This window comes from Protopterus annectens, chromosome 17.part0 (genome assembly GCF_019279795.1).
Source record: "Protopterus annectens isolate FY-2018-M chromosome 17.part0, PAN1.0, whole genome shotgun sequence".
NCBI lineage: Eukaryota > Metazoa > Chordata > Ceratodontiformes > Protopteridae > Protopterus > Protopterus annectens.
Window position 1 is genome coordinate 96723240 of NC_056751.1, and position 26666 is coordinate 96749905.

The following is a 26666-nucleotide window of genomic DNA, read 5'->3' on the forward strand; positions in this document are numbered from 1 at the left end:
AACAATTCCTTAAAGGTGTCCTTCATATTAGACCTCCCAGAAAGCCTATTCCTCCTTCCTAGGACCTGAATTTTATTTTGGAAAAATTGACTCAGGCTTATTTTGAGCATGCAGCTTCAGCTTCTTTACCCCGTTGTTCTTGAAAGAGTGTACTACTTTTGGCCCTTACCTCAGCCAGAGCTGCAGGCCCTTATGGTTGTTCCTCTTTTTTTGGTTTTTCATAAGAACAGGGTGTCTCTTCACACGTGTGATGTCCCTCCTCTGGGCCACTGATCAAGGAGCCTCAGTCCTCACCACTCACTCCAGTGGGGAATGTTCATGGTGAGAAAAAAATAGACCCACACATTTTTTTCAGATGCAGCTGTCTGCACCAAGTACAATTTCCCTTAACAGCACACAGGGAATGTACACTCCAGTCCTGGGGCTGGGCTTTCTGTCCAGGCCCCAAATAAGACTCCCACTGACCATTATAGAGCTGAGCCCTTAGCTGGTTGTTCTAAGCCAAGTCCTTCATCACACTCTCTGTGAAATCAGTGGTTTCTGTGTCCCTATTCAAGGTAGCTATCACATGCACTCTTTGATATTTGATTTTCACACATGCACACACAAGCGCGCACACACTTGGGAAAGGCTGGCACAGTTTAACCCCTCTGCCACCTCCACCCAGACTGTACAGTAGATCAGCCACCAGAACACTTGAAGGCAGCTGCTTTAAGGCTCTTACCAAGGTACCCAATTATACTTACTAAAATTAATACTTATACAAGTGGTAGTGTTTAACCAAGCAGCAAGTCTTTCAGGAACATGGAGCCACACTGCCTCTAAATAAATAAAAGCACTCTTAAAGGTTAAATATTTTCTAAAAGGCCAGACACAATGAAATGTTTAGATATGTTTAATAAATAATAAAAGAAAACATGAAAATGCTGAATATCTACTTACAGTAAACACCCGAGTTTCAGTCATAGGAAATATAAACAACAACACAGATGGAAAGACTCAAACAGATACAGGAAAAAAAACTGCATTTTGCTAATATATTTTTCTAACTGACTGAAGAATTGCTGTTCTCTAGTTACTTACTAAACCAAGGCAAGATGATCATGGATCAGTGTCTTGTAGGTCCAAAAACAGAGTGTACACCTTACCTGTCTCATTAGTACTCAAATACAGTTTCAGTGCTGACTACAGAATGACGTCACATCTGGTCACCTGACTCTTTTGTTCCCACACTACACCTCACTAGAAACTGAGCCAGGATCTGGGACTGATGTGTCACAATACACACATAGAACTTTAGCTAGGGTTTAATACAACAGCTGGATACTGTAAAACAATTCCAGCACTTCCACCCTTCCTGCAGAAACTGACAAGCTATTTTCTGGCAGCATTCAGACATGTGAGATAAAATCTTTATGGCCTAAAGCTTGTCTTGTAATTTCAGGCTGTTTTTCTTAAAGTTAGCTGGGCTGAGCTTACCCCCTTGCCTTCCGGTATTCTCTGTTAAAATACATACAATTCATTACTTACAACAATACAGTCTGACATACATTTACATTTAATAAAATCAAAAAGATATACAGAAGTACAGGGATCAAATCCAAGCAGCAAAATGCAATAAAAAAAGATATCCACAGCAGGCTGAATAGCATAGGTAAAACTGGTTTAATATAAAGTACCAATGTTAATTTGTTCTTTAGTTAACAAAAGAGAAGATAGATTATATACTAGTTCACCTGTCTGACGCTCCTTGTAGAGGGTCCCTTTGAATCACCCTGGTTGTTTGAGCCTTTCCTCCCTCTTCTCCTCCTGCTCCATGAGCTTTACGTTTCTAGTACTAAGTATTGTGAATTTGAGTAGTAGGGAAGTTGATGTGTACAGTGATATTGAATACAATGAACTTTGTTGGATATTATATTTCATGACTAATTATTTCATTGTTTTATTATGTTATTGGTACTTTATATTAAACCAGTTTTACATATGTTATTCAGCCTGTTGTGGATATAATTTTTATTGTATACACTTATATTTCTTTTCTGTCCAGCAGAACCCACTGTTGATACATTTTTAACACAAGTAACTTTACAAATACATTTTTAACACAAGCACCTGTACAAATCAGTTTGATAATCAAATGACATATAATTCTTTACAAAACTCCAGCTAGCTATACTGGCATATGTTACACATGCACTACCCTACTCCCTCTGACACATCTGGCAATAACTCACATCATCACAGTACTAATCCTTTTATCCCCGAGGTGGTTAATGAGTTGTTTCTTAATCAGTCTGTTGTTTTGCTCACTTTTTTCCCTTCTGCACAATCTGCTCGTACGAAGGTTCTTCATACCTTGGATTTGCATACAGATATTAATTGGATAAAACTAAAGCCATTTGTAAATATGAGCAGCTTTCTGTTTCCTTTCATCCTAGGTTTTTAAGTTTAGCTGTTTCCAAGCAAACCATTTCTTCCTGGATATCTAAAGCTATGAACCAGATTGTCAAAACCCATATGGCTGAGACCATATTGTCAACAGTTTAATTCATCAAACCATTCTGTCTGAGATCACAGTACAGTGGGGATGGGAGAATGTGCCCCTTCCCCACTGTACTGTGACCTTATAGTTGGAATACATAATTAGCAGGGGGGTGTCGGGGGGCAGGGAATCTTTTCCCTGCAAAAACATTGTTTGTGTTGTTTGCAGGTATAGTTTGGCTTCTTTTAGTTGATTGATGAACTAAATTGTTAACCATATTGTCTCAACCATATGGGCCTTAACATTCTGGTTCATTCATCTTTACATATGTCCGCAACCTCAAAGGAAGCACCCAGATCTGTTCATAACTGGTGGTCAAGGACACCATATATACAAATATCGTAGATATAGCAAACTTGCTGGCTGACAGATTCAATGAAAACTTTACCCCTCTACCCCCCATCAGTAAATCAGGACATCCCCAGTACCTGCCCCCTTCCCCTCATATCTAGGGAACATGTCATCACTGCTCTCTCAAAGGCAAAAAATACAGCCACCATGGGACCCGCTAACATCCCAGGCAGCATCCTACATGAACTCAGGCAGGAACTTGCAACACCATTAGGCACCATATTCAACCAAAGCCTGAGTACTGGCTTCATCCCAGCTGAGTGGAGGATAGCCACTGTCATCCCTTTACACAATGGTGGAGCGTCTACCGATCCAGGAAATTATAGAGCCATCAGCCTAACTAGCCTGATCTGCAAGGCCATGGAACGGATTATCATGGACCTCATTAACAAGGACATTGGCAACCTCCAAACACTTGATTCCACACAGTTGGGCTTCATCAAGGGGAGGTCATGTCTGCTTAATTTGGTCGACATCTTTGAGACAGTCATCAAAGCCATGGACGAGGGGAAGACGGTGCACACTGCCTACCTTGATCTGGCCAAAGCCTTTGACACTGTTCCGCACTTGGGCAAAATAGATCAACTCTCTCAACTAGGCATCAATCCATGTGTTACCAGATGGGTAGCAAACTGGTTCACTGATAGAACCCACGTAGTCAAAATAGGGGATGCCACTTCAAGCAATAGACCCGTAACAAGCGGCATACCCTAGGGTTTGGTCTTGGGGCCTCTGTTATTTGGGATATAATTTTCTGAGGTGCAGGCCAAAAAGAGTGGGCTATGGCTGACCAAGTTTACAGATGACTGCAAGCTGGGTGCTGTCATCAATTCCCCTAGTAATGTGGACATTCTCCAAGACGATCTCACTCAGACAAATGACTGGTGCTAGAAACATGGCCTCAAGCTGAATAGCAAAAAATGCATCATTATCACCTTTGGGGAGAGTGATGTCCCCACAAATTATCACATTAATATCAACGTCATAAGCACTCAATCAGTGAGGCTCTAAGAACATTAAATAAGTTTGGTGGATATTAATATTGGAAATGTTTATGTTATTTTAGTTTTTATTTTTACTGTTGAGTAATACTAATGAGTCATCAGTTTTGTGATTGGGCTTCTTTAAAGTCCATGAGTATGTTGTTTGCTCATACCACTGACAGAGCCAGAGTCTGCTATGGGTTTGGTTCGTGAGCTTCCAAAAAAGAGTGCTTTTGTTGTAGTACATAGTCACTCACAATTTCATCAATCCACACAAGGAAGAAAATAACTGAAGGGTGTTACATATTATGTTATTATATGAAAGTAGATTTATAACTTGAATTTGATGTGGTGCAGAATAAATTGAGTATTTCTGAGTGTGTGTGTGTGTGTGTGTGTGTATCCATCTCTCTCTCTATCTATAAAGATATATATTATATGGGCGGCGCAGTGATGAACATTGTCACCTCACAGCAAGAGGTTCTCTGGTTCGATTCTCGGCTGGGGTGCCTTCTGTGTGGAGTTTGCATGTTCTCCCTGTGTTCGCGTGGGTTTCCTCCGGGTACTCCAGTTTCCTCCCACATTCCAAAGACATGCATCTGGAGCATTTCTCCCCGGGCCTCTACTGAAAACAGGCTCTGTGGAACCTAGTCGGACTTTCCCGGTCAACAAATGATAAATAAATAAATAAATAAATAAAAATATATTATATATGGGGGGAGCTGTTAAAATAATGTCAACCTCTGTTTGCGTGACACACTTTGGGCGACAAAAATGCAGGTCAGTTGAGGTAAAGATTGGCAATTCCTGGGAATGAGGAGCATGCCCTTTCCCCAAGGATCATAAAATGTCATAGCTTGAATAAATAATTAATAGGTGGTATGGGGGTGTTGCAGAGCAAAAACAATGTTTTAAAATTTGCATCCTCTGAGGAATAAACTTGGAGCATGTGCCTAAGCATGTTGACGTTTGATAATGTTAATATGTCAATGATAGCAACACCAATATTTTGCCAATTTGATAAAGGTAAGTATATATATATATATATATATATATATATATATATATCAGCAGAGAGAGAGAGAGACCAATCTGTATAGATCTGACTATATCCATTCATCCATTTGTCCATCCACAACCCCTTATTCCCATTTTTGCACATGGGGTTGAGGTGTCACTTCAACAGTGACAATCATCTAGAGCCAAGGTTTACACCACCACTGGCTAGCCCTGCTGCAGTAGTTCATCCACAACACACACTCGCATGCACACTCACACCTATGGCCAATTTACAGTGTCCGATCCACCTATTGCATGTCTTTGGAATGTGGAAGGAAACTGGAGCATGAGGAGGAAGTCCACGTGAACACAGGAAGGACATGCAGACTCCGCACAGAAGGCACCACAGCCAAAATCAAACTGAGGTATATATATATATATAGTGTGTGTGTGTGTGTATATTCATACGTCTTCTCTCTCTGGATATATATATATATATATATATATATATATATATATATATATGTGGATACACACACACACACACACACACACACACACACACACACACACACACACACACACACACACACAAAATTTGTTACATGTGCTTCTTATGCTGATCTTCTGTGTAAAAGTGGCTCTGCTGGATAGAGGCACAGGGAATTAAAATAAGGGGTGGAGAAAGCCAACACATTCTGGCTAGGCTTATAAATGCCCTTGGGCAGATAGCCTAGTACTTACCTTTGAACTTATGAACCTAAAATGTCAAATTTTGAAATACACAACTGTGTTCAGCTTGCTTGGCAGTAAAGCATGATGAAAATAATAGCTGTGGCTTACTTCACTTTCAGGTGCACATGCTGAGAAAACTGAAGCAGAGACAAAAGAAGCAAACTGGAAGCATTAAGGACTCAAAAACAGAGAATGTCTTGCCTGGTGAAGGAGGCAGCTGAGAAGAGGCAGCACTTTGTGCAATATACTGATAGCACATTAGTTTAATGTGGAGGAAACAATGCTGCAGAGCAACTTGTCCAGTGAAAGCCTGTCACAGTCCTCTCCTGTGGATCATTGTTCTGTTATTATGAGTATTACGCGCCTGCTGTACATATTACAATGGTATACTTTTGTCAGAGGTGGTGCTGTGGTCATAGTACTACACCTCTGTTTGGAACACAGAAGCCTGACAATAGGTGCTTCTTTTCCCCAGCTATAGTGACTTTTTATTTTTATTTTTTTAAGTATGACAGATGGCTTGTTGGTGTTCCTTTTGAGTTTATAGCAGGTAAGCTGATATATCACCAAGTTCTAGGAGTTTGGATAGTTTGCTCTTTAAAAGGTTGTTTACTTCTGTTATTTTATTACTGGGTAATTTAGTAGCTGTTTTAAACTGCTACAAAGTGGTTACAAGGTTTGTTAAACTGGTTATCTAAGAACTGAAGTTGAGTGAATGTTATACATTTGACGCTTTTTATACATTTTAATTGGCAGACATTTAAGGTGTCATGAACCTTTGTGAATGCCACTTAACTGACTTGGTGTCAGTTTAGCTCATCAGGAGAGCTTCCATGGCCAAATACTGCAATATATAAATGACAGAACTTTGTACAGTGGTTGCACATGTTGTGAAAAACAAGTACATCCTAGCATTTTACAGCTGCCTTCACATAAACCCAAAGGCTGCTTTATCCCTGTGACATGCTGTTGTGATTTTGTGAATAATTGCAGTACTGGGATTTGTAATTTATTTACAAAATACTGTAACCGTAGATGGGGACCTACAAGTCCTTATCTCATTTTTAGCACACCTAAATGAATCTTGTACTTCAAATGACTAATGAATGCTACAGAAATGTTAATCAGTGGGACCATTGATTTTTGGAAGCCAGTTTTAAGATAATTTGTAAAAATTAATTTGTTAAAGTAAGCTATTATGGGAGGGACTGTGATTTAAAAGGTGTGCCAATTATATTTAACTGCAGAACAAATGTGCTTTAATGGTAACAATTGCTTTTTGAAAACTGTTTTTGTGTTTCATGTCCTACATCAGTGTCTGCCAGTGTGGTGGCTTAAAACTACAGAAATGCTTGTATATATGTTGTAATTTAATCTTGGTGTTTTAATAAGTAAGTATTATGACAAGCTCTGATGCAGTATGCATCGTCAGCATTTCAGAAATGTGGTCCATGTACACTGTTGTCTTTAACTTAGATTTATTTTGGGGTATTTGTTATGTATTTCTACTTTAAACGTAATTGTACTTTTTCTTCACCAGCTGCGAACTTGTACAGATCTGACACTAGGCTCTGAAACTACACTGTCTGAGGAAAATAGACGTCTTAATTTCTAGATTCACTTCCCCAGGCTTTTCAGACTTTTACATATAGCAGGTGGAAAGTTATAATAGTTTCAGTTTGGGCATTGTTGGTAGCCTTTTCATGATGTTGGGGTTAATCAGTAGTACACCATACTATGTGGTATTAGGTTATGAAAGTTTAGAGAATATTGTTGATACTTGTAGTTGTAATTAGACAGTGAAGCTGGACTGTGTCATTACCATTTAGTGTAAATGTGGCTTTGATACAGGTTTGTCACAGCCATGAGTAAAAGCCACTGAGCTACGACATAGACTTGGTGAAATTAGCATCTGTGAAACTGTTTACTGGCTAATCAAATGTAGTGCAACTGATGTCACCAGTCATAAGATTCACTTTGTGAAAGTACATTACACAAAATTAGTCTATACAAGAAACTGTATAATTTGCTGTACCTAAGAGTAAACTGTCTCCTGAAGAATTTTCATAGCTTTGTTAGTGTATGTCAGAGAGAGATACAAGGAAGTTGTGATAAAAAAAGTCCTACCTGTTAAATACTGATAACAGAGCATTCCAGTGGGCAGTGGCTTATGAGAAAGACATCACCAAAAACACATCTCTCCCTCAGGTTTTATATTAGATGTAGTTTCTCTTTATCTCTGATGTCCATTATCCATTACATGGTTAAGCTTGCTCAAACTTTGAAAGGTTAAGTAGCTTGTGAAAGCATGTATGGACATAATTGGCTTATGTGGTTTCTTGAACATTTCTGACTCTTGAAAAGCTATGCTACTGGTATTATATCTTTACTCTTTAAAAGGAGACTACATCATTCTCTGACTGTTACTGATAAAGGTGAAAAGGTTTTGTTTGCTGCTTATACTTTTAAGAATAATGTGGTACCAGCTTGCACAATTGGTTTGAGAGTAGATTTCACTTTTAAATATTATTTTAAAAATTGGTTTTGTTGGCCTGCTGATGTATTTTTTCCTGGATTAAGTTTTAAGGCTCCCATCTGTTGTGTCAGACCCGTATTCTTACTGTTTCTTGAAACTTAGTATTTTATACCTAGATGTTTGGAAACACTGTGCATTGTTGTGCCAGCCTTTAACCATCTTAGAATCTGTTTACATCTTAGAATAACATCACACTTCAGTACTATTCTTCTTTGGTGTATTAGATAAGTCATAGTTTCTGAAGCAGTGTTGCATGGCTCTGTACCAAAACAGCAGCGTAGTAAACCAGAAGCTTGAGTCATGAGAAGAAGGTGCTCATGAAGTGGGTTCTTTTGCCAACAATATTATGTGACTTTGTTATGTAATATAATAATTCAACATTAGCTTCCATCAAAATCTGTTATCTGCACGCTGTTGTGAACTTCTGGATGCTTCCTCCTGATGCCTTGAAATATATATAGTGGTGTTCCCTGAGCCAAGACATTTTTTTTCTGCAGGTTAAGTTCAGAACTCTCTGTCTTTATCTAAAGAGTCTAGAACCAGAGTTATGACATTATTGTTTGAGGTACATCAGTCAGACCAACAGTGTTTTCAGGGAACTTGGAATGTTTTGCTGTTTGGGAGCTTATCCTGTCCGGTCTAGATTTCTACTTGGAATAGTCTTCCAACAATGAAATATAGAAATAGCCATCGCAGTACATGTTTGCTCGTTCATCTTTCTTTCACAGTGTGGCATTTTGTAACTTTAGTCATTCCAAACAGGAGCATTAGATGACTGTACTTCACTAGCTAGTGTCTTTCTGGTTGAATGTTCCTTTATATGAACATACATGCACACACATGATAATACTGACAGAAGACTTATAAGGTCTCTCAAGTCTAAGTACAGCAGTTAGCCAAAGTAATATAATCCTCTACACAGCTTGTCTAACCTTCAAATGTTATATGGTTTCTGGGTTGCTAAGATTATTAAAATGAGCTTCAGAAACAGGAATATATTGTTATGCATTTCATCATAGACCTTTGTACAGTCTGTTCACCCATGAAATGGTATTATGTCAGATTGCTGGTCAATATAAAGAGTGCCGTAACACTGAATAAATTTGTTAAATGTACTTCTAGAGCTGCAGCATATTAAGGCTGTTTTTACAGCAGCAGCGGCAATTTGGAATAAAAATAGGTCAATAGGCACACAATAGACAAATGTTAAACCTGAAACTGTATCCTATGCTCCAGTCCTGTCATTTAGGATAGAAAATATCTGTATCTTCTATCAGTGGTATTCAAAGAATTGTTTTTGGTTAATAGTGCTGGTTGCCCATTATCTTTAACTCCTATTACGATTCCATGGCTTCTGAGTCTGCATTTAAGATAGATTGTATTGTGCTTATTTTCCCACTGTTATACCGTCACAAATTAAAAAGTTTAGGTACAGATGTCCTTTAGTAACTTAATAAGAAAGCCAAATAGAATGGCTAACATCAGCATCAACAGCAACCACCCTGTAATTGCAGAATGAGGATGCTGCGAGGAACAAGTGAATGGGTGAAGCATAACTAAAGTGTTGTTATTTATATCCACTGTAATGTCTTTGTAATAACAGTCTCACTTAATTTCATCTGGAATTTCAACATCCTTTCTGTTTTGTAATCAGTAGTATCAAAGCAAATGAACCAGTTTCAGTGGAGCCCCCAGTCTGTGGGCCAGGGTATAGTATTATACTGAGTTCATCTTGAAATGCTGAGGACAGTGACTGTAGTCTTCATAATAGTGAGACTGTTACCATCCTCTGCTCTGAGGTGCAGTGATACAAATAGCAAGGGTGTGTGGTTCTGCAAGAATTCTTTAAAAGCATTTTACTGACTTTCATAGGAATGATACTAGGCAAGCAGTCACAGGGTCCATAAGATTTCCAGCCATATACACCTTTAGGAAGACGCACTTCAAAGTTGTTGCCACCCATTTTGAGCATATAATAGTACCCATCTCCCAAATCAAGTAGGGCTATAGATAATGACTCAGCTAAAAATTTGTTTTGAATCGTCCAGTCATCAAAACTCTCCATAAAGTTGCACAAAGTGGTACTTTGTTTGACCTGTAGTGGCACCTTATTCCACAGGCTGAAAATACATTGAGTTAGGAATATATCCATCAAGCACATCTTGTTTATTTGTTGGTTTAGGCTTAGGTCCACAGTGTAGGTGTTTGTAGAGGCATTACTTTTGTGAAGAAATAAGAGGTCAAATAAGAATTGGTCTTTCATCTCTTAAAAGGGAAACACAGGATACCTCCGAGAACCAGTTGGACTACTGAGCATAAGGAGAGACAAACTAATCAGTCAGGTAGTAGAAGAATATAAGGCCTTTAATTTTCTTGGTTAGAAATCTTTGAGGCCTTTCCAGTTGAGCAGTATGCTTGGATTTGTACACACCAAAGGGGCACTGTCACATGATTGTATCTTAGTAATATGAAGGAGTAATGGTAGCAGAAATAAAATGCAAGTTCTAAACATGCTTATAAGCTATTATAAAGCAGCTAGACCTTTCAGTATGAGATGATTATTTTTTTTCTGTTAAATAATACTTGCTTAACTATGTGAGCTAATTGGTAACTAACAGTAATTGCTGCTTTGTTCCCATTGTTTAATATTTTGTGCCACTGATTATTTTGCATCTTTTCCATGGTTTAAGCATTAAAGGTATTTCATTTTTTTGTATCCTTGTATTGCCATCTTTAAGTGTGCATGACTTTTCCTTTAGCCTGCCTCTTAAGAATCTGTGTTGGGTATGCTTAACTGATAATAGATAAAAAGAAACACTGTCTGTACCTAGTTGTCTGATATGCGGTGTAGTGCTTTACCTGTCATTTTGTGCTGTTTTTGCTTGGTATGGATTACATCCTGATGGGGAATATACAGGGATACAATTCCATTGTCAAAATGGGTACTCATGCATTACATATGTTAACTGACTTAATGCCACACACATCGTATGCCTCCATATCTAAATGTATTCTGCTTAGTCAGGTTGCGATTGTTATATGGATTTTAAATAACATTTAAACTATTAGTATATCGTGAAAAAGTGTAAGCATTTGAAATGTAATAATTCTGAAGCCAATTTGTTTTGCAGAGCAGTCTTTAACTTGTGTATGTAATTCTTTTAGTCGCAGATGGCTACTAGACAGAGTGAGGTACACTTACACCAACAGCAAAAGAAAACTGTCATGTTACTAAATTCCAGGTGCATGCTGCATTTGAAATTCTAGCTCTTCAGTTCCCTTTCTTAGGTTGTTTCTTTCCGTCTAGTATCATGACAATAGTGCAAACCAATCCAACTCACGTGAACCAAGAGAAATACGCCAATGACCAGCGAAGCTTTAATACACCCTTTAATTTAACACAACCAGCTGAACGAAAAATAACAAAACTTGAAAAGCACTCCGATAATCCTGTGCAGTTCAATTAAAAGCAATTGCAAATGTACATTGCGATTAAGCGCTTTCATCCACTCAATCGTGGACTTCTTCAGGATGTACATTTGCAATTGCTTTTAATTGAACTGCACAGGATTATCGGAGTGCTTTTCATGTTTTGTTATTTTTCGTTCAGCTGGTTGTGTTAAATTAAAGGGTGTATTAAACCTTTGCTGGTCATTGGCGTATTTCTCTAGGTTCACGTGAGTTGGATTGGTTTGCAGCATTTACGTTACACACTTGGTTCGTTATCATGACAATAGTGACAGCTCTCAGTTTGTGTTGTTATTATTGTTATACTTATAATTTGTTTGTTTTAATGTTTCTTCTTTACAACATTTTATGCTTAGAATGCATAGTTTCTGTTTGTTGATAAGTAGGATGCCAGCATTTTGTGATTATATTGTCTTGGTGTTTTTGTTTTGATAGAGTAGCCTCTGTATCTTTTTATTTTTGATTTGGTGCACGATCACTAGTTAGAATCCATTTGCTTTGATACGTATTCATGTTTGAATCAGGAGTGTCCAATACTTAGAATTTAGGGGATTCATATTTATCCTTCCCTGGCCAAATGCTTAATTCAGGCTGATTTCATGAAAATGGATAGTTTGAGTTTGGTGATTATGGTTCATAGGTTCATAGATTAGTACTAAGCTAACTGCCTTTGCAAGCCATTTTAAGCCTAGCCAGTTATCCCTTGTGAGACTCAAACCCTGCACCTTGTGTTTGTAAGGCAAACACCTTAACCATTAGGCCACCCTCCCAACCCTTTGTAGATTCTCTAAATCTGATGGCCAACTAGAAAAAATAGACTTAAGTTATTATTATTTCATTATGGGCTAAGAGAATGCCTTAACCTGGGAACAATTACAGCATATAATGCTTCTGTATGCTTGTCCACACAGTGTGAGTAAAGGCAGCTACCACTGAGGTGGTTCATAGTACCAGATTTCATTTAAAAAATCAGCTTTGCCTTAGAAATATGAGATCAGTCATACAATTGTCTGTAGTAGGGGCTTCCATTGACTGTAGTCTTAGTCAAGGAGCTCATATAGTGGCTTCACTCATCCTGCAACAAACCAAGACATTTCTGAACATTTCTTGACAGATTGACTCAATGGATTTGGGTAGGAAGCTCACTTCAGTCTTTTAACAATTCAGTGGACTTGGTCCACTGGAGTTGCATATCATTCATAAAGAAGTGTTATTAGTGGACAAAGCAGTCAAGAATTGTCTTTTAATAGAAGATATAGACATTCAAGTAGTCACCCAAAACAGGGCGCCATGTGGGACATGAACACAGTAGCAGAATGTTGTACCAACCCTGTACATTAGCTGTGCAGCTATACGACATGGTGATGTCTGTGGAACTTTGTTTAGTGGCAGTGTATCTCCCAAGAAAAAAGGAGTCTGGTGATAGACTGCCTCAGCCAAGCAATTAATTTAGGCATCAAGTCTCCACTTGGTTGTAATGTTTCTGTATGCTTGTCCATACTGTGTAAGTAACATGTCAGCTACCACTCTGGTGGTTCATAATACCAGATTTCATATAAAAAAATCAGTGTAGCTTTAGAAATAGTTTTGTGGTAAATGTGTTGTGCTTTTATACTGTTTGCGTATATTTAGGGGAAAGTAAATGTGTGAATGTTTCTGTTCACTAAGTGACAACTTAACTTCCGACCTGCTCCTTCAAGCTGAGCTTACCAGGGAAAAGGGTATTCTCGGGTATTTTGAGAAAAAGTGTACCATTTGTGGATTTACTTTTTTTAAACATCTTTATTAAATTATTACTTAAGACACAGTCAAACACATATTAACAGAAAAGTAAACAAACCACTTCAACATTTTATACATTGCATATATTTTTTTTGCTACTATCATCATTCCAACATTACAAAAAATTGCTGAAGTCCTGCCTTCCCTTAAACATCACTCCTTCTCCTAAACATAATTATGCATGTGTTTTTCCCACAATTTCAATTTGCTTCTATGTAATTTGTGCTTTCCCCTTTCTAAAGATTCCTCTTCTACTTTTTGTAATATTTAATACCTCAGATACAATTGGGGTAGACCTTGATTTCCATTTTGTAGTCTTTGCTTTTTTGCAGCCAACAGAATTAAACTTAAGGCCTTACTATGTTTAAGCAATTCAGATTGTGTATCCTAAAGAATCATTTTCTTAGTTACAGCCATTCTTTCACCCAGTATGTCTGATAGGGTACTCTGTAGGTAATTTTAAAAATCTGCCATCTCATTACACTCCCAAAACATATGTTTTCAGTTTCATCTTTCTTTTCCATCATACCTGCAACATTTGCTGTCTGCCTCAGGACAAATACTTTGAAGTCTGCTCGGTGTATAAAATACCTATGCAGACACTTCCAAGCAAAAACCCTAAACTCTCTGATCCTGGTTGCATCCTTGAGAGCGACACATATGTCTTCTCATTGTTTTCCTGTAAATTTGCTTTTTTATGTCTTCTCATTGTTTTCCTGTAAATTTGCTTTTCCAGTCTGTTTTCCCGATCTTTTCTAACCTCCTGTGATTGACTCTTGTAGTTCTCATGCAATATTTTATATCCCTACTAATTATCCCTTTATTTAACAGCAGCTTCTATTCAAGATTTAACTAAAATCTCTACCAGGGCAAGTCTTTCACTTAAAACTTCCCTGTCCCTTTCTGTTTGCATGTACTCTGAGACCAAATCCTGGTAGGGATGGCAGTCTTTAGCTTGCAATCCAAATGTCTTCTTAGCCTCGTCCCACTTTATTTTCCTTCCTGCTTGAGTTATTTGCTCCTAATATCTTGGTTCATTTACCAGATTTCACCAATAAATTCCAGCCCCCCTCCTCTCTATTTTCTGTACCCCCCTACTACTTGCAGTCATCCCTTTTGACAAAATCTTTTTTTCTCCATTCTTGTATTGGCTTAGTTCTTAGAATACTTTCTCCTATTTTATGTCTGTAATATTCTGTATGATTATTATTCATCTCCTTAAGGATCTGCATCCAAAATCTTAGTCTTTCTATATTTCTTGAACTTCCCCCTTGCTTTATCATCATCCCCTTACACTTTGAATTATAAGCTTCTGTTATGTGTATGACCCTTAACTGTGTAGCTCTAAAATATCCCTTCAAATCTGCTAAACCTAAATCACCTTGTTTTACTGGATGGATCAACTTATTCCACTTCAGTCTTACCCTCTTTCCCTCCCAGATAAATGCCTTCAATTTTTTATTAATTATTGTCCATACATTCTCATTGGGTTAATTAAAGTATGCCTGACCTGCATACAAGACTAAAGAGACTAGAAGCATTTTCACTACTTGTATCTTACTATCCATATCCATAAATAAGAGTTTCCAGTTTCTCAATTTTTGTATTTTCTTTTTAGTCTCTTCCTACATATCTTAGCTGTCTAAAACAGAAGTCTTTTTAATGCATACGCCTAAATGCTTCATCTTATCATATCCCCATAAATATGGGTATTCCTGAAACAATTTGTGTGTGTACATAATTTACAGCTATAGCCTTTGTTTTATCTTCATTAATTTTATATCACGAAAAGACTTGAAACTGTCTCAAAATGTTTTACAACACTGAGATGTTCTTTTCTAGATTAATCAGGTACAAAATAATATTACTTGTTATTACAGCCAACTTTTCTTGATTACCATACATATTATTTATTTATTTATGTGTCTTTTGGTAACCAGGTTAGTCCAACTGGGCCATATGACCTGTTTTCAATATATATATATATATATATATATATATATATATATATATATATATATATATATATATATAAAACAAGACCAAAAAACCACTGCAATACAAAATCCAAAGCTTAAAAACCACCACGGGTGACAGGACTTGGTTCAAAGGATCCAAAATGTGTCCAACTGAAGAAAATCATGAGCAAAATAGCTGAGAGATATACGACAACTTTTATTCTTTAAAAAATATAAAAAGGTGAAAAAATCAGTCAAGCGCTTTCGCCTGGTTCCTACCAGGCTTTTTCAAGATGAAGAACCATTACAAAACTGGATTGTTATATACTACTTGAAGTTAAGAACTAATTAGTTCAACTTCAATTACAGTTGTTCTAAGTACAGATGTAAAGCACCAGTGACATTCGTAATATCAAATCTAGCAGCAAGCTAGTGAAATTCATTGCACAAATAAATGTTGATAAAAATGCTTTAAAAATTTGCGAAATTGCATCTATACGAGCTCTTATAGGTATTCAATATGCAGATAAATAAATCAATAGATAAATAAATACAGTCGCTTGTCGTATTAAAAACATGTAGCAAACAATAATTCATGAATTTCATTCATATACATCTTCTGCAGCACCAATCTATACTGTTGTCTGCTAGAATATAAGGCCCTATTTAATTATAAAAATTAATTGTACCATTAATTACCAAAACAATAAAATACAGTAGGGACTTCCCAATCTAGAAAAATAAAAATAAAACCTAAAAAGTAATGTATGACCAACTCATAATCTTTCTCTATTTAATTTTAGAACGCTGGCTATACTAATACCTTTATTCAAACCTGGAATTTTCGTGGCATTTAGCTTAAGTTGCCACATCAATTCCTTGTTTTCCAACCGAGTCTCCCAGTCACCCCCTCTGGGGTCCTGAGTGACTTGATCCAAAACCAGAAATTTTAAATTCATTTTACTACAGACCAAAGAATGCTTATAAAAGGCGATGGTATCCTTTTCCTTTGAAATCTCATATAGATGCTCATATATTCTTTTTCTTAGTGGTCTCTCTGTCTTGCCTATATAAAAACTACCGCACTCAGTGCAGGTACCGAGATAAACCACCCCTTTGGATGCACAATTAAAGTAGCCTTGGGTACTAACTCTAAAATTTCTGGATGGAATAAAGAGATTACTTTGGTCGTGAATGTAGGCGCATTGCTTACATGCACCACATTTAAAAGTACCTACTTTATTGCAAAGATACAAATCCTTTTTGTACCTGTAGCCACCTTCCAACAAACCCTTTAAGTTGGTATCTCTCCTTTTTGTAAAACCAGGCTTGTCAGGAATGATTTTGTTAATGTCATCCTGCAATGTTAAAAGTAGCCAATATGTAAGAACGGATGCTTCTATATGTTGGGAGTCTCTAGTGTAGGTATAAATAAAATGACTGCTTTGTAAACATTGGTCAGTGGCAATAGTTGGTATCAAGCCCCTACCTTTACCAAGTAGTGGTGGGTATTTTGATTCCCTCTCTTGTAAAACTTCTTTGATCAAATCTTCCACCAGATGAATTGGGTAGCCCCTCTCTAAAAAGAGTTTCTTCAGAAAATCAACCTCATTTAAAAAAAGTGCTAAGGTACTTGTCATTCTGGATGCTCGAATGAGTTGTCCTTTTACAATACCTTTTTTCTGATAAAACGGATGACCGCCATCAAAGTGTAAAAAGGTGCTAGAAAAGGTTCTCTTCCTGTAAATTTGGGACTGAAAAAGATTGTTAACCTGGTCTTTACTTAAAAGAACATCCAAGTAATGTAATGATTTGTCATTAACTTCATGTGTGAAAGCTAAAAAATCGGTAGTGGAATTAATGTAAGTGACAAAATCCAAAAAATTATCCATGTCACCATTCCAAAGTATACAGATATCATGTAGGTATCGCTTGTAATATACAATTCGCCCTACCCAGCTAGATGAAAATATATACTTATTCTCCCATAGGTGTAGTACTATATTAGCGTATGTAGAGGCACAGGCTGTGCCCATCGCTACCCCCTTTCTTTTGCCTAAAAATCTCTCCGTTAAAATATACAAAATTGTTGTGAAACACCACCTCCATAAATTCCACCAATAGATTAACCATACCATTACTAAATTCAGATTCTGTTGCTAGGACCTCATTAAACCATTCCAATCCCGTCACATGGGGAATACTCGGAAACAGCTCTATGATGTCGATGGTTGCCATCAATAAATTGGAGTGGTACAAGTTTTGACGAATGTCACTGAGGAATTCCCAAGAGTCCTTACAAATTAACCTCAAAGTTGAAACAAAATTCTTCAGGGTCTGGTCTATAAACTTACCCAAAGGTTCTGTAATTCCCCCTGCACCTGCTACTATTGGTCTAAATTTCAGTGGGTTCAATCCTTTATGTACCTTGGGGATCCCAAATATAACCGGGATCCTGGGTTTAGCAACATACAAATAATTATATAGTTTCTCGTTAATAAAACCCTGCATTAAATGGTCACTCAACATATAGTTAATCTTAGAGTACACTATGTGGAGCTCATTTCTCGAAACTAATTCATAAGTCACTTCATCCTGCAGCATATTGTAAATCTGTGTTTCATAAGCCCAGTGATACATTAAGACCACCCCCCCAACCCTTGTCGGGTTTCATCACACGTATACCTTCCTCTTTGAATGAGTTGGTTAGTTGCTGTAAGTAAAAATTGAAATTGTTAGGTGGTGAATTTGAATCTAGAAGATGCTTTCTTTCTTAGGTCCATTTCCACCAGTTCTTCAAAAATTTTTAGACTGGGATGGATAGGTGGATTAAAGGTACTGCTCCTAATGTTAACGTGATTAACAGCAGTTTGCCCTTTAAAAAACAAAGCTAAGTTTAATTTTCTAATAAAAAGTTTCAAATCCACCAGTGTTCTAGGTAGATCCATGGACCGCAGGGGCACAAACTGAAAGCCTCTGGTAAACAATTCAAAAAATTCTGGTGAGATTAAAATATCCGTAAAATTATATATTGCAAGACCATCTTTCTTAAAAACCTGGTATTTGTCTGTAGACTCATCTTCACTATTGCTATCAGACAAATTCCATTGTTCTCCATTACTTGCATGCCCTGTTCCAACTCTTTTGGTAAAAAGTTGTGTTCCTCCCCCCTGGTCTGCCCTGGGGATACTGAAAAACCTGATGTTGGTTGTTGCTACTTTTCTGCGCCAACCGCTCACTCCTCCTAGGTGGCTCGACTAGTGGGGTGTTGGGATTGTCTGAATTTACCAGCAAAACCAGTCCCTACCTCGTCATTAGTAATATGATGTTTAAATTTCCCTGGTAAGGGATATGCCTTTCCATCCCTGTATTCAAACAAGTCTCGTTCTAGTTTCCTAATTTTACGGTCAATAATTTTTACACAATGCTGGTCTATTTCATTGAAAACATTGTCATAACTTATTTTAATACTCAGAAAATTCTTATTTTGAACAATGTTATCATTCAGGATAGTCAGTTCGTTTAACAGGGTGTTAGCTTTAATTTCATAGTCTTGGGTCATAAGATTTAACATTTCCAGACCCGTTTTATCAAATAATTCCACTAGTTTTGTGTATAGAGTAGATCCATAAACAGCATTGTTGGGGAACTTATAACAACGCAAACCCTTAGGGATGCGCTTTACTCGTATGCATTCCCTCAAGTAATCTATCTCTAGTTGCGTGTTTTTATAGGCATATAACTTGTCATTTAGTTTTTCAAAGTCAAGTTCCATGCAATTAGAATGCCCCTGAGTGTAGAAATCAGTACCTTGTTTAAATGTAAACTGCTTCTCAGTCCAAGCGTGAAAATTAAAATCCTTACGCTGGGATCCATGTACATTGTTCCGACTTGATTGTCTAGCTTCCTGCTCCTCCTGGGTATCAGCCCCCACTAGTAAAATATCATCGGAAGAATTTCCTCTTGCTATGCCGTTCGGCTCTCTAGAGTGAGGGTTGGCATTTCTTTTATCCAAACCTTGCTGCTGATTGCCAGGTAGTGAAACATTACAACTGCTACTGCGTGTACTTAGAAGTTTTTTCATTTGCGTATAAAATAATGGAAATACTAATCCTGTAGATAACATAAGGAATGAAGAGTTTTTATACAAAATAACTCAAATAGTACACTTTTTTCTGTCAGTGTTAACAGAGTAAGTCAGTGATGTACCAGTTAATGGAGAAAGAGAAAAAGGTTAATACTAGTGAGGTTGAAAAGAGACAAATTAAGACAGAAATAGTTTTTTGAAAAATAAAGCAGAGAAAGAAGTAAATAATAGTGAAGTAGAAATAAGACAAGTTGTCCTTGTATTTATGAGTCACTTATTTTCTTTTCCAGTGGCTCTAAATATAACGCAAATAACAAAAGGGAAAGAGGAAGCTCTTGCCTGATTCCTCTGCTCAAACACAGGTTTTCTGAGAGGAACCCTCGTGCTTTAATTCTTGCTTCTGATCATTCATTTGTCCTTCTAATTAACCTTATTCTGTCAGGGAATACAAATGCTTCCATTGCCCTGTTCATAAAATCCTAATGTGCTCTGTCATATGCTTTCTCTACATCAAGACCCACAAACATCAAAGGTATTTTCTTACATTCTGCTTCCCTTTGGATCATTAGTGTTCTATTGATGTCAAATGTTTGCCTCCACAAAACCACACTATTCAATATCTATCAATTTTGGCAGCAGCTTTGCCATTCTTTTGTCTGATATAGACATAAACACTTTATAATCATGGTTAAAAATTGAAATGGGTCTATATGAAGCTGGGTCTGAAGGGTTTTGGCTATCTTTAGGTAACACAGCCACCATAGCTTTCTTCTAAGATGTTGGTGCTTCCCCTCCTTTTAAAATACGTTAATTATACCGTTAAACAAAATCTTCCAGATATTTAACACTTTCTTCCCTCATAACTTCCAAACTTCCACAGGAATGCCATCTGCTCCTGGAGACTTTCCCAAAGATTTATTATACATCACTGTTATCTCAACACCTCCTGTCTTAACTGTTAGTTGTTGAACCTCATCTACCTCTAACCTTGCCATAATTAAGTCTTCCATAAATATTTACATTTGTGCACTTTCTTGATTTCCACATTTTTCTCCTTTATACAAATTTTCATAAAATTTCTAGAATATCTGTAAAACCTGTAAAGGATCTCTGGATATTTTTCTTGTTATAGGTTCCTTAAGTTTGGTGACAACCCTTTCAGTGTTCTGTTACCTAAACCATTGTGCTAAAAGTTTTTGTGCTCTGGAGTTGTTATTTGCTTAACTGCAATCTTTCTAAACTCATTGATATTATCCAGATATTCCCTTATTTTCTCTTTAGTACTTTGCATTTGCTCCAACTCTTGTTTTGTGAGATTCCCCTTATTCTGCAATAGTTTAACATTTTGTCGGCCCCTTTAAGTAATTTCTATTACTTCTTAACCATATATCTTTCTCTTTAATTTCAACCATATTTTTAAACTCCATTTTCATTTTATCCCAGTCACTAGCTAAAACTTTTGAAGATATTTCCATTTTCCCTAATAACTCTCAAATAATTTCCACTACCCATGCCTTCAAATCCTGTATTTTTAACAGAACAAGCCAGTATCTTATTTTTACTTTATTATCCTGCATTTTTATCTTCAATTTTATTGGTGCATGATCAGAAATAGTTACTTGATGTGTGTCAGAGCTTTCAATTAAATGCACATGTTCCTGTGAAATACAATTTCTGTGTAGTCTAGACCAGTTGTTGCACTTTAGGGAATAATACGTAAATTCTGTTGGAGTTTCTGCTACTGAATTCACATCTTCCATACCAAATCTTTTCAGAAATTTCTTCAGAAATCTATCCTCTTTTGTTATATTGTCTCTTCTAGGTTCTCCTGATATATCCTCACTATTGCAAATTCAAATTTCATCCCCACCTGTAAATAATATTCCCTGCTGAAAGCCGATTTTTTTCTCCCAAAATTTTCTTAAGCTCCATAATAGCAGTTTTTGGTGAAATATAAATATATGCCACTGTAATCCTTCTCCCTTGCCAGTAGCCACTTACTACCACAAATTTAACATTTTTGTCTTTTTTCCCTCATCTGTAATTATTAGAACCCCTCTAGCAATAAGTATAATTACTCCCCTTTTCCTCTGTCCCCGATATTCTGTTGAATATCCATTCTGAAATCCTCTCTTTGTCAAATTCACATTTCTTTCCAAATGTGTCTGCTGGAACATTGTTACTTGAACTCTAGATTTCTCAATATAATTCTATACTCTTTCCTTTTTATCTATACATGTAAGGCCATTTATGTTTCAGGATAATATGGACAACATAGCCATTATGATAAAAGCTATCCACCCATTGTATATTTTTTCCCGAATGTATATTTTCAGCTTTTATGTTACACGCAGTATTAATGCTTGGCAAACTGATCTTTTATACATTTGTTTCTTTTCAACCCCATTCCCTAATAACTTGGAACAAACACACAGCACTATGTCCATCTTCAAAACTTAAATTTTTAGCCCTCCAGAAGGGAACAGTTATCCCAAATTGATGGCTTCATGTACAGGTATTATCTAACCTAAAGTTACCCATGGAGGAGAGGTTTTGTTTTGTCCTTCTGCTGCTCAGGTATTAAAACAGTTTGATGAAAGTGGCAATTTGATTCAAGTTGTTTGCAAGATTTTTAGCCCTCTTTCCTGAAGTCTACTAAATCCTCTGGTTACTTTTTCAAAGTAAAAAAAAGCAAGCAGACCTAGTAAGCTTCTGTCAAGCAGGGCTCCAAGAAAAAAAAAGGGCAAGAGGGATCAAATAAAAAACAGGGATCCTTTCAGAAAAAGGGACAACTCTTCACTTCAGAATGACTATATCAATGTTATCCCCACCACCACCACCACTTTCTTAAATCTGTCCCAAAGACTGGTTCTCAGCTTTTTCCTTTGATATCAAATCGTTTCGGACAAATGGGTTCTGAGAGTAGTTAAGCAAGATTACAGGTGGCGCTGGGAAGACCTACCCCTTATTTTAGGGTATTCCTCTTTGTGTGCAAAATCACACAGAACTGTTTCCTCTGGTTTTAAAACATATCCTTTATTTGAGGAGGTGTCATAAAACCTGTGCCCCTAAATCAGACAAGCAAGAGATTATATTCAAGAATGTTTCTGTTGTCAAAGAAGGATATAACATGGACATAATTTCTTGACCTTTCCTAGCTCAGCTTTGTTTGTGAAATTGCCAAAGTTCAATTAACCTTACAAGGTCTGTTACCTCTCATTCCTCTTCTAGAGTGGTTGTTTTTGCAACTCTAGACCTGAAATATGCTTAGCATCATATTCCCCTTGCCACTGAATTCAGTGCTTTCCTCAGATTTTCTGTGTCTATATTACAATATTAATTATCTGCATTACTCCTTGGGTTATGTACAGCTCCATGTGTGTTTTACAAAGTGTGTAGCTCCAGTAATAATTCATTGCAGACTATAGGACATTCACAGTTTTCCTTATTTAGATGATGACTTGTTCTTTATAGAGTCATTTTCCAGGTGCCAAGTCCCTTACACATGTTACAGGACTCCTCAAACTGGATTTTCAGATTAACAGTCAAAACTCCTTAATTCCTTTTCACAGGATAGTTGAGTAAGATACCTTCTAGATTCTTCCCTGGAAGGGACATTCCTAACTCAGGAGAAAGTGATCTTCTATCTGGAAATCTTCCTGAGTTTTTTAATCACTGTCAGACTTCATCTAGGGAGTATCTCAGGATTCTAGGATTCAGGGCATCCATGATCCTCATGATTCCTCTTGCCAGGTTACACATGAGAAGAATCCAGTGGCTGTTAAAAACTATGTGGACCCAATATTCTCAGCTTCTGGAATTTCAAGTTCCAGTCTTGAGTTTTAAGACAAGAGAACTGCTTCAGAGAGCAGACTGCCTGGAGAAAACAGGCCAAAACACATAAAGGTAAAAGAGATTGTAGCTCTGATCCATGCTATAAAATCTCTTCACCATCTGTGGTCACCTGAATCTCTGTAAGTAGTTAGAGACAATACCACAAAGATGTGGTAGATAAGCTTTACTGTCAAAATGTCATGGGACAAAATAAATCTCTTTAGGAGCACCGACAAAAAAATAAGAATGTAAAAACATTCAACAGATCACAATGTCGAATCTGCTTAATGAATTCAGCTGATTCGACATTATCATTGAAGAGATCACATGATGTCCATATAGGAGTGCAGGCAACTTAAACTGCTACTCCTTGCATCACATTTTTGCAGGGGGGCAAGCCAGCCCCCACACCCCCTGCTAACTATATATTCCAACTCCAAGATCGCACTACAGTGAGGAAAAGGATGCATTTCCCACACTGCACTGTACCACAATCTCTGTACAGTACTTCAATTTAATTTCAGCGAATGCAGTGTGCATTCGCTGATTTGACCTTTCGAACATGGAGGTGTTCAGCAAATTGGAAATTCAAACATCCAACTTTTGAGTTTTCAGTCTGGGAGCATCTCGGTTTGTCATTTTGATAGCAAACCAGTAGATAAACAGACATGGATGGGGCACAAGGTCTTCCCTCACCTTGGGAGGTTACTTTGAAGGATTGTTTAATCCTCTAAGCTTCATACATTCCATCACAACAAAATGTAGTGGCGCAGAAGCTTAGTAGGACCAGGACAGACCCTCACAAATGGAATTTGAATGAGGGGGTCTTCCAGGATTTGGTCTGCAATGTTCCTTTGTTTTTCCACCATTTCCACTGATTTCTGGGGGTCAATCTGATGACTCAAAAGGATTCTACAAATATTGTGTCAATTCTTTCCTGGCTCAGGCCAAGAGCATTTACCACAAGCTTTCTCACAGATTGGATATATTCACACAAGATGAGTTTGATATACCCCAGTCTGAAACAATTCCAACTGACTTCTTAGATGATTCAGTCTTTGTACACTTAAGGCACCTGGTTTCTGAGGAAGTACAGCAGGTACTAAAGGAGGCAAGAAAGCCTGCTACTTGGAAATCATAAATGGAAAAGATTTACAGGTTTAGTGCCACACTAATGGCCAGGGCACATTCAGGGATTCTGTACCACTGGTTCTTAAATAGTTGAGTTAGTATCTTATGGCCTTTTTTATTCATCTGTCAAGGTTCATTTGTTGACCATTTCAGCATGTCTGCTCAAGGTTACTCCTCCTTCTGTCTCTGGTCAAGCTGTTGTTGAAAGGGGATTTATGTGTAAGACCACCTTGGAAACAGGTAGCACCTACTTGGGAGCTTAACTTTGTTCTGGAAAAGTTAACTGTGTTTCTTTTAGACCCAGCTCAACAGACTGAATTATGATTGATGACATGGAAGACTGCATTGTGTATTCCTCTGATATCTGCAACCTGAGCATCTGAGTTGCAAGCTATCATGGTGGGTGAACAACAATTGATTTTTCACAGAGATAGTCTTTCTTTAAGAACACATTCCTCATTCGTGCAAAAGTTCTGTTATGGTTTACTTTGAATAAATCCGTCAATCTCACAGGATTGTGCATATTCTGGATATGCACAGGCAGCTCAAGTATTATCTTAATAGAGCTACGTTCTTTAGGAAGATGGAACAGCTATTTATTTCCTATGATGGGACAAAGAGAGGACAACTTGTGTCAAAACATGCTATTTCCAAATGAATATCTCCTGCTACTGTTTTTTATTCATACTAAGGTAAATCACTTCCAGATAGGATCAAGGCACATTATACTAGAGGCTTGTCTTCACTGATGATATACTGGAAATGGGGAAGACTCTAGAAGCATTCTAGAGCCAGATACTTTATCCTCTGTGTGTACTTTTGCAAATCATTTCAAATGGATTCCTTCCTCAGTTCCAGATCAGGATTTGTAAGGACCATCCTTTAGTGGCTCCTGGATCCTAAACCTCCTTCCTCCCAGGTTGGATACGCTAGGTAATCTACCCATATTACTAAAGGCTGCTGCAAGTCATACTGATAAACATGGTACAGTTGTGTAAGTTCCACTCACCGCTACAGCAGATGTTTGAAGTAATTACTGCTACAGTAGCTGCACTCTGCTTCCATTACCCTTTTTTCTGTATATGTTTTTCAATAAAGTTCTATGTTCCTAGCTTTTCATTCTTTTCAAGACAGTAGGCTGTCTACTTTTTGGGGGCAAAATGTTCTGAGGTATTTGAGGGATTCTGGAGCTCAGACTGCTGTTTTAACACTTTGGAGCTTGAGATGCAAAAGCCTAGGTGCATGTGATGCCTGTCTACCTGGCTTGCAGTCAGGGCACCTTACCTCTGTGCCACAAAGCCAGGCACAGATAATGAATATTTGTAGCAGATGTCATATTATTTAAGTAGCTGGCATAGATAATGAATATTTGTAGCAGATATCATATTATTTAAGTAGCTTAGCAATTTTTCTTATTATTTGAACATCTGTTTTGTGATAAATATACTTATGCAACAGTGTTTTACAGTGTTAAAGGGTTTGCCATCCTCTTGAAAGCGGTATTGGCTTCAGCAGGGAAGATATGCTTGTTTGCTGTAGTAATAACAATCTTTGCATCTTTTTTCCCCATTGCCAGAATCCAAATGTGTTCCTGAACTTTGTTGCTCCTTAGGTCATCCAGAAAAGAAAGCATCTTAACATATTGCTTCACTGCATGCAAAACTGCAGCCACCCTTCCCACGCTTACTCTCTGGTTTCAGTAGGCATTCCAAAAAATAGTTAGCTACAGTTTCACCAAAAGAATAAATGAGATTTAAGTACCCTCCCTGGATACAACCTGTAGATGCTCTCACACAGGAAAAATATCACCTTCATTTTCCATTTTGTTTTTAGTTTAACATTGCTAGAGTTCCATACAGGCAAATCCAGTATTGACCAGAGTCACTTAACATATGTGTAAAATGTGGAGAGATAAGAGGCTGTGTTTATATTTACATATAGAGACATTCAGTTATCACATTGATAGATATAGGTAATCAAATGAACTTGCATTCTGCCCCTCTTCTCCTGCATTGCCCTGTTCTGTCCTGTGATCTATCTCTAGGGATATTGTAGCTCATGGGCATTCATTTATTCTTCAATATCTGTTTTATGCATTTCAGGGTTGGAGGAGCTATGGGTGGTCCCAACATTAAAGAAGTGTAAGGCACAGAAACTAATGTAACTTATTATAGGACACACACACACACACACACACACACACACACACACACACACACACACACACACACACACACACACAGTTCACCTATGGCATATC

The 26666-nt window shown here is 37.4% G+C and overlaps 2 protein-coding genes across 2 annotated transcripts in view; one reads left to right on the forward strand and one right to left on the reverse strand.

The window, feature by feature from the left end:
* Positions 1 to 10862, forward strand: part of DGKQ (diacylglycerol kinase theta) — a 2194335-nt gene extending 2183473 nt beyond the window's left edge. Inside the window, exon 23 of the mRNA XM_044059107.1 lies at positions 5730 to 10862. Coding sequence (XP_043915042.1) covers positions 5730 to 5831 — 102 coding nt within the window. The 3' untranslated portion in view covers positions 5832 to 10862. The remainder of the gene's footprint in view (positions 1 to 5729) is intronic.
* SLC49A3 (solute carrier family 49 member 3) overlaps positions 1 to 26666 on the reverse strand; it is a 1094331-nt gene that overhangs the window by 211763 nt on the left and 855902 nt on the right. The gene's annotated exons all lie outside the window — the stretch shown is intronic.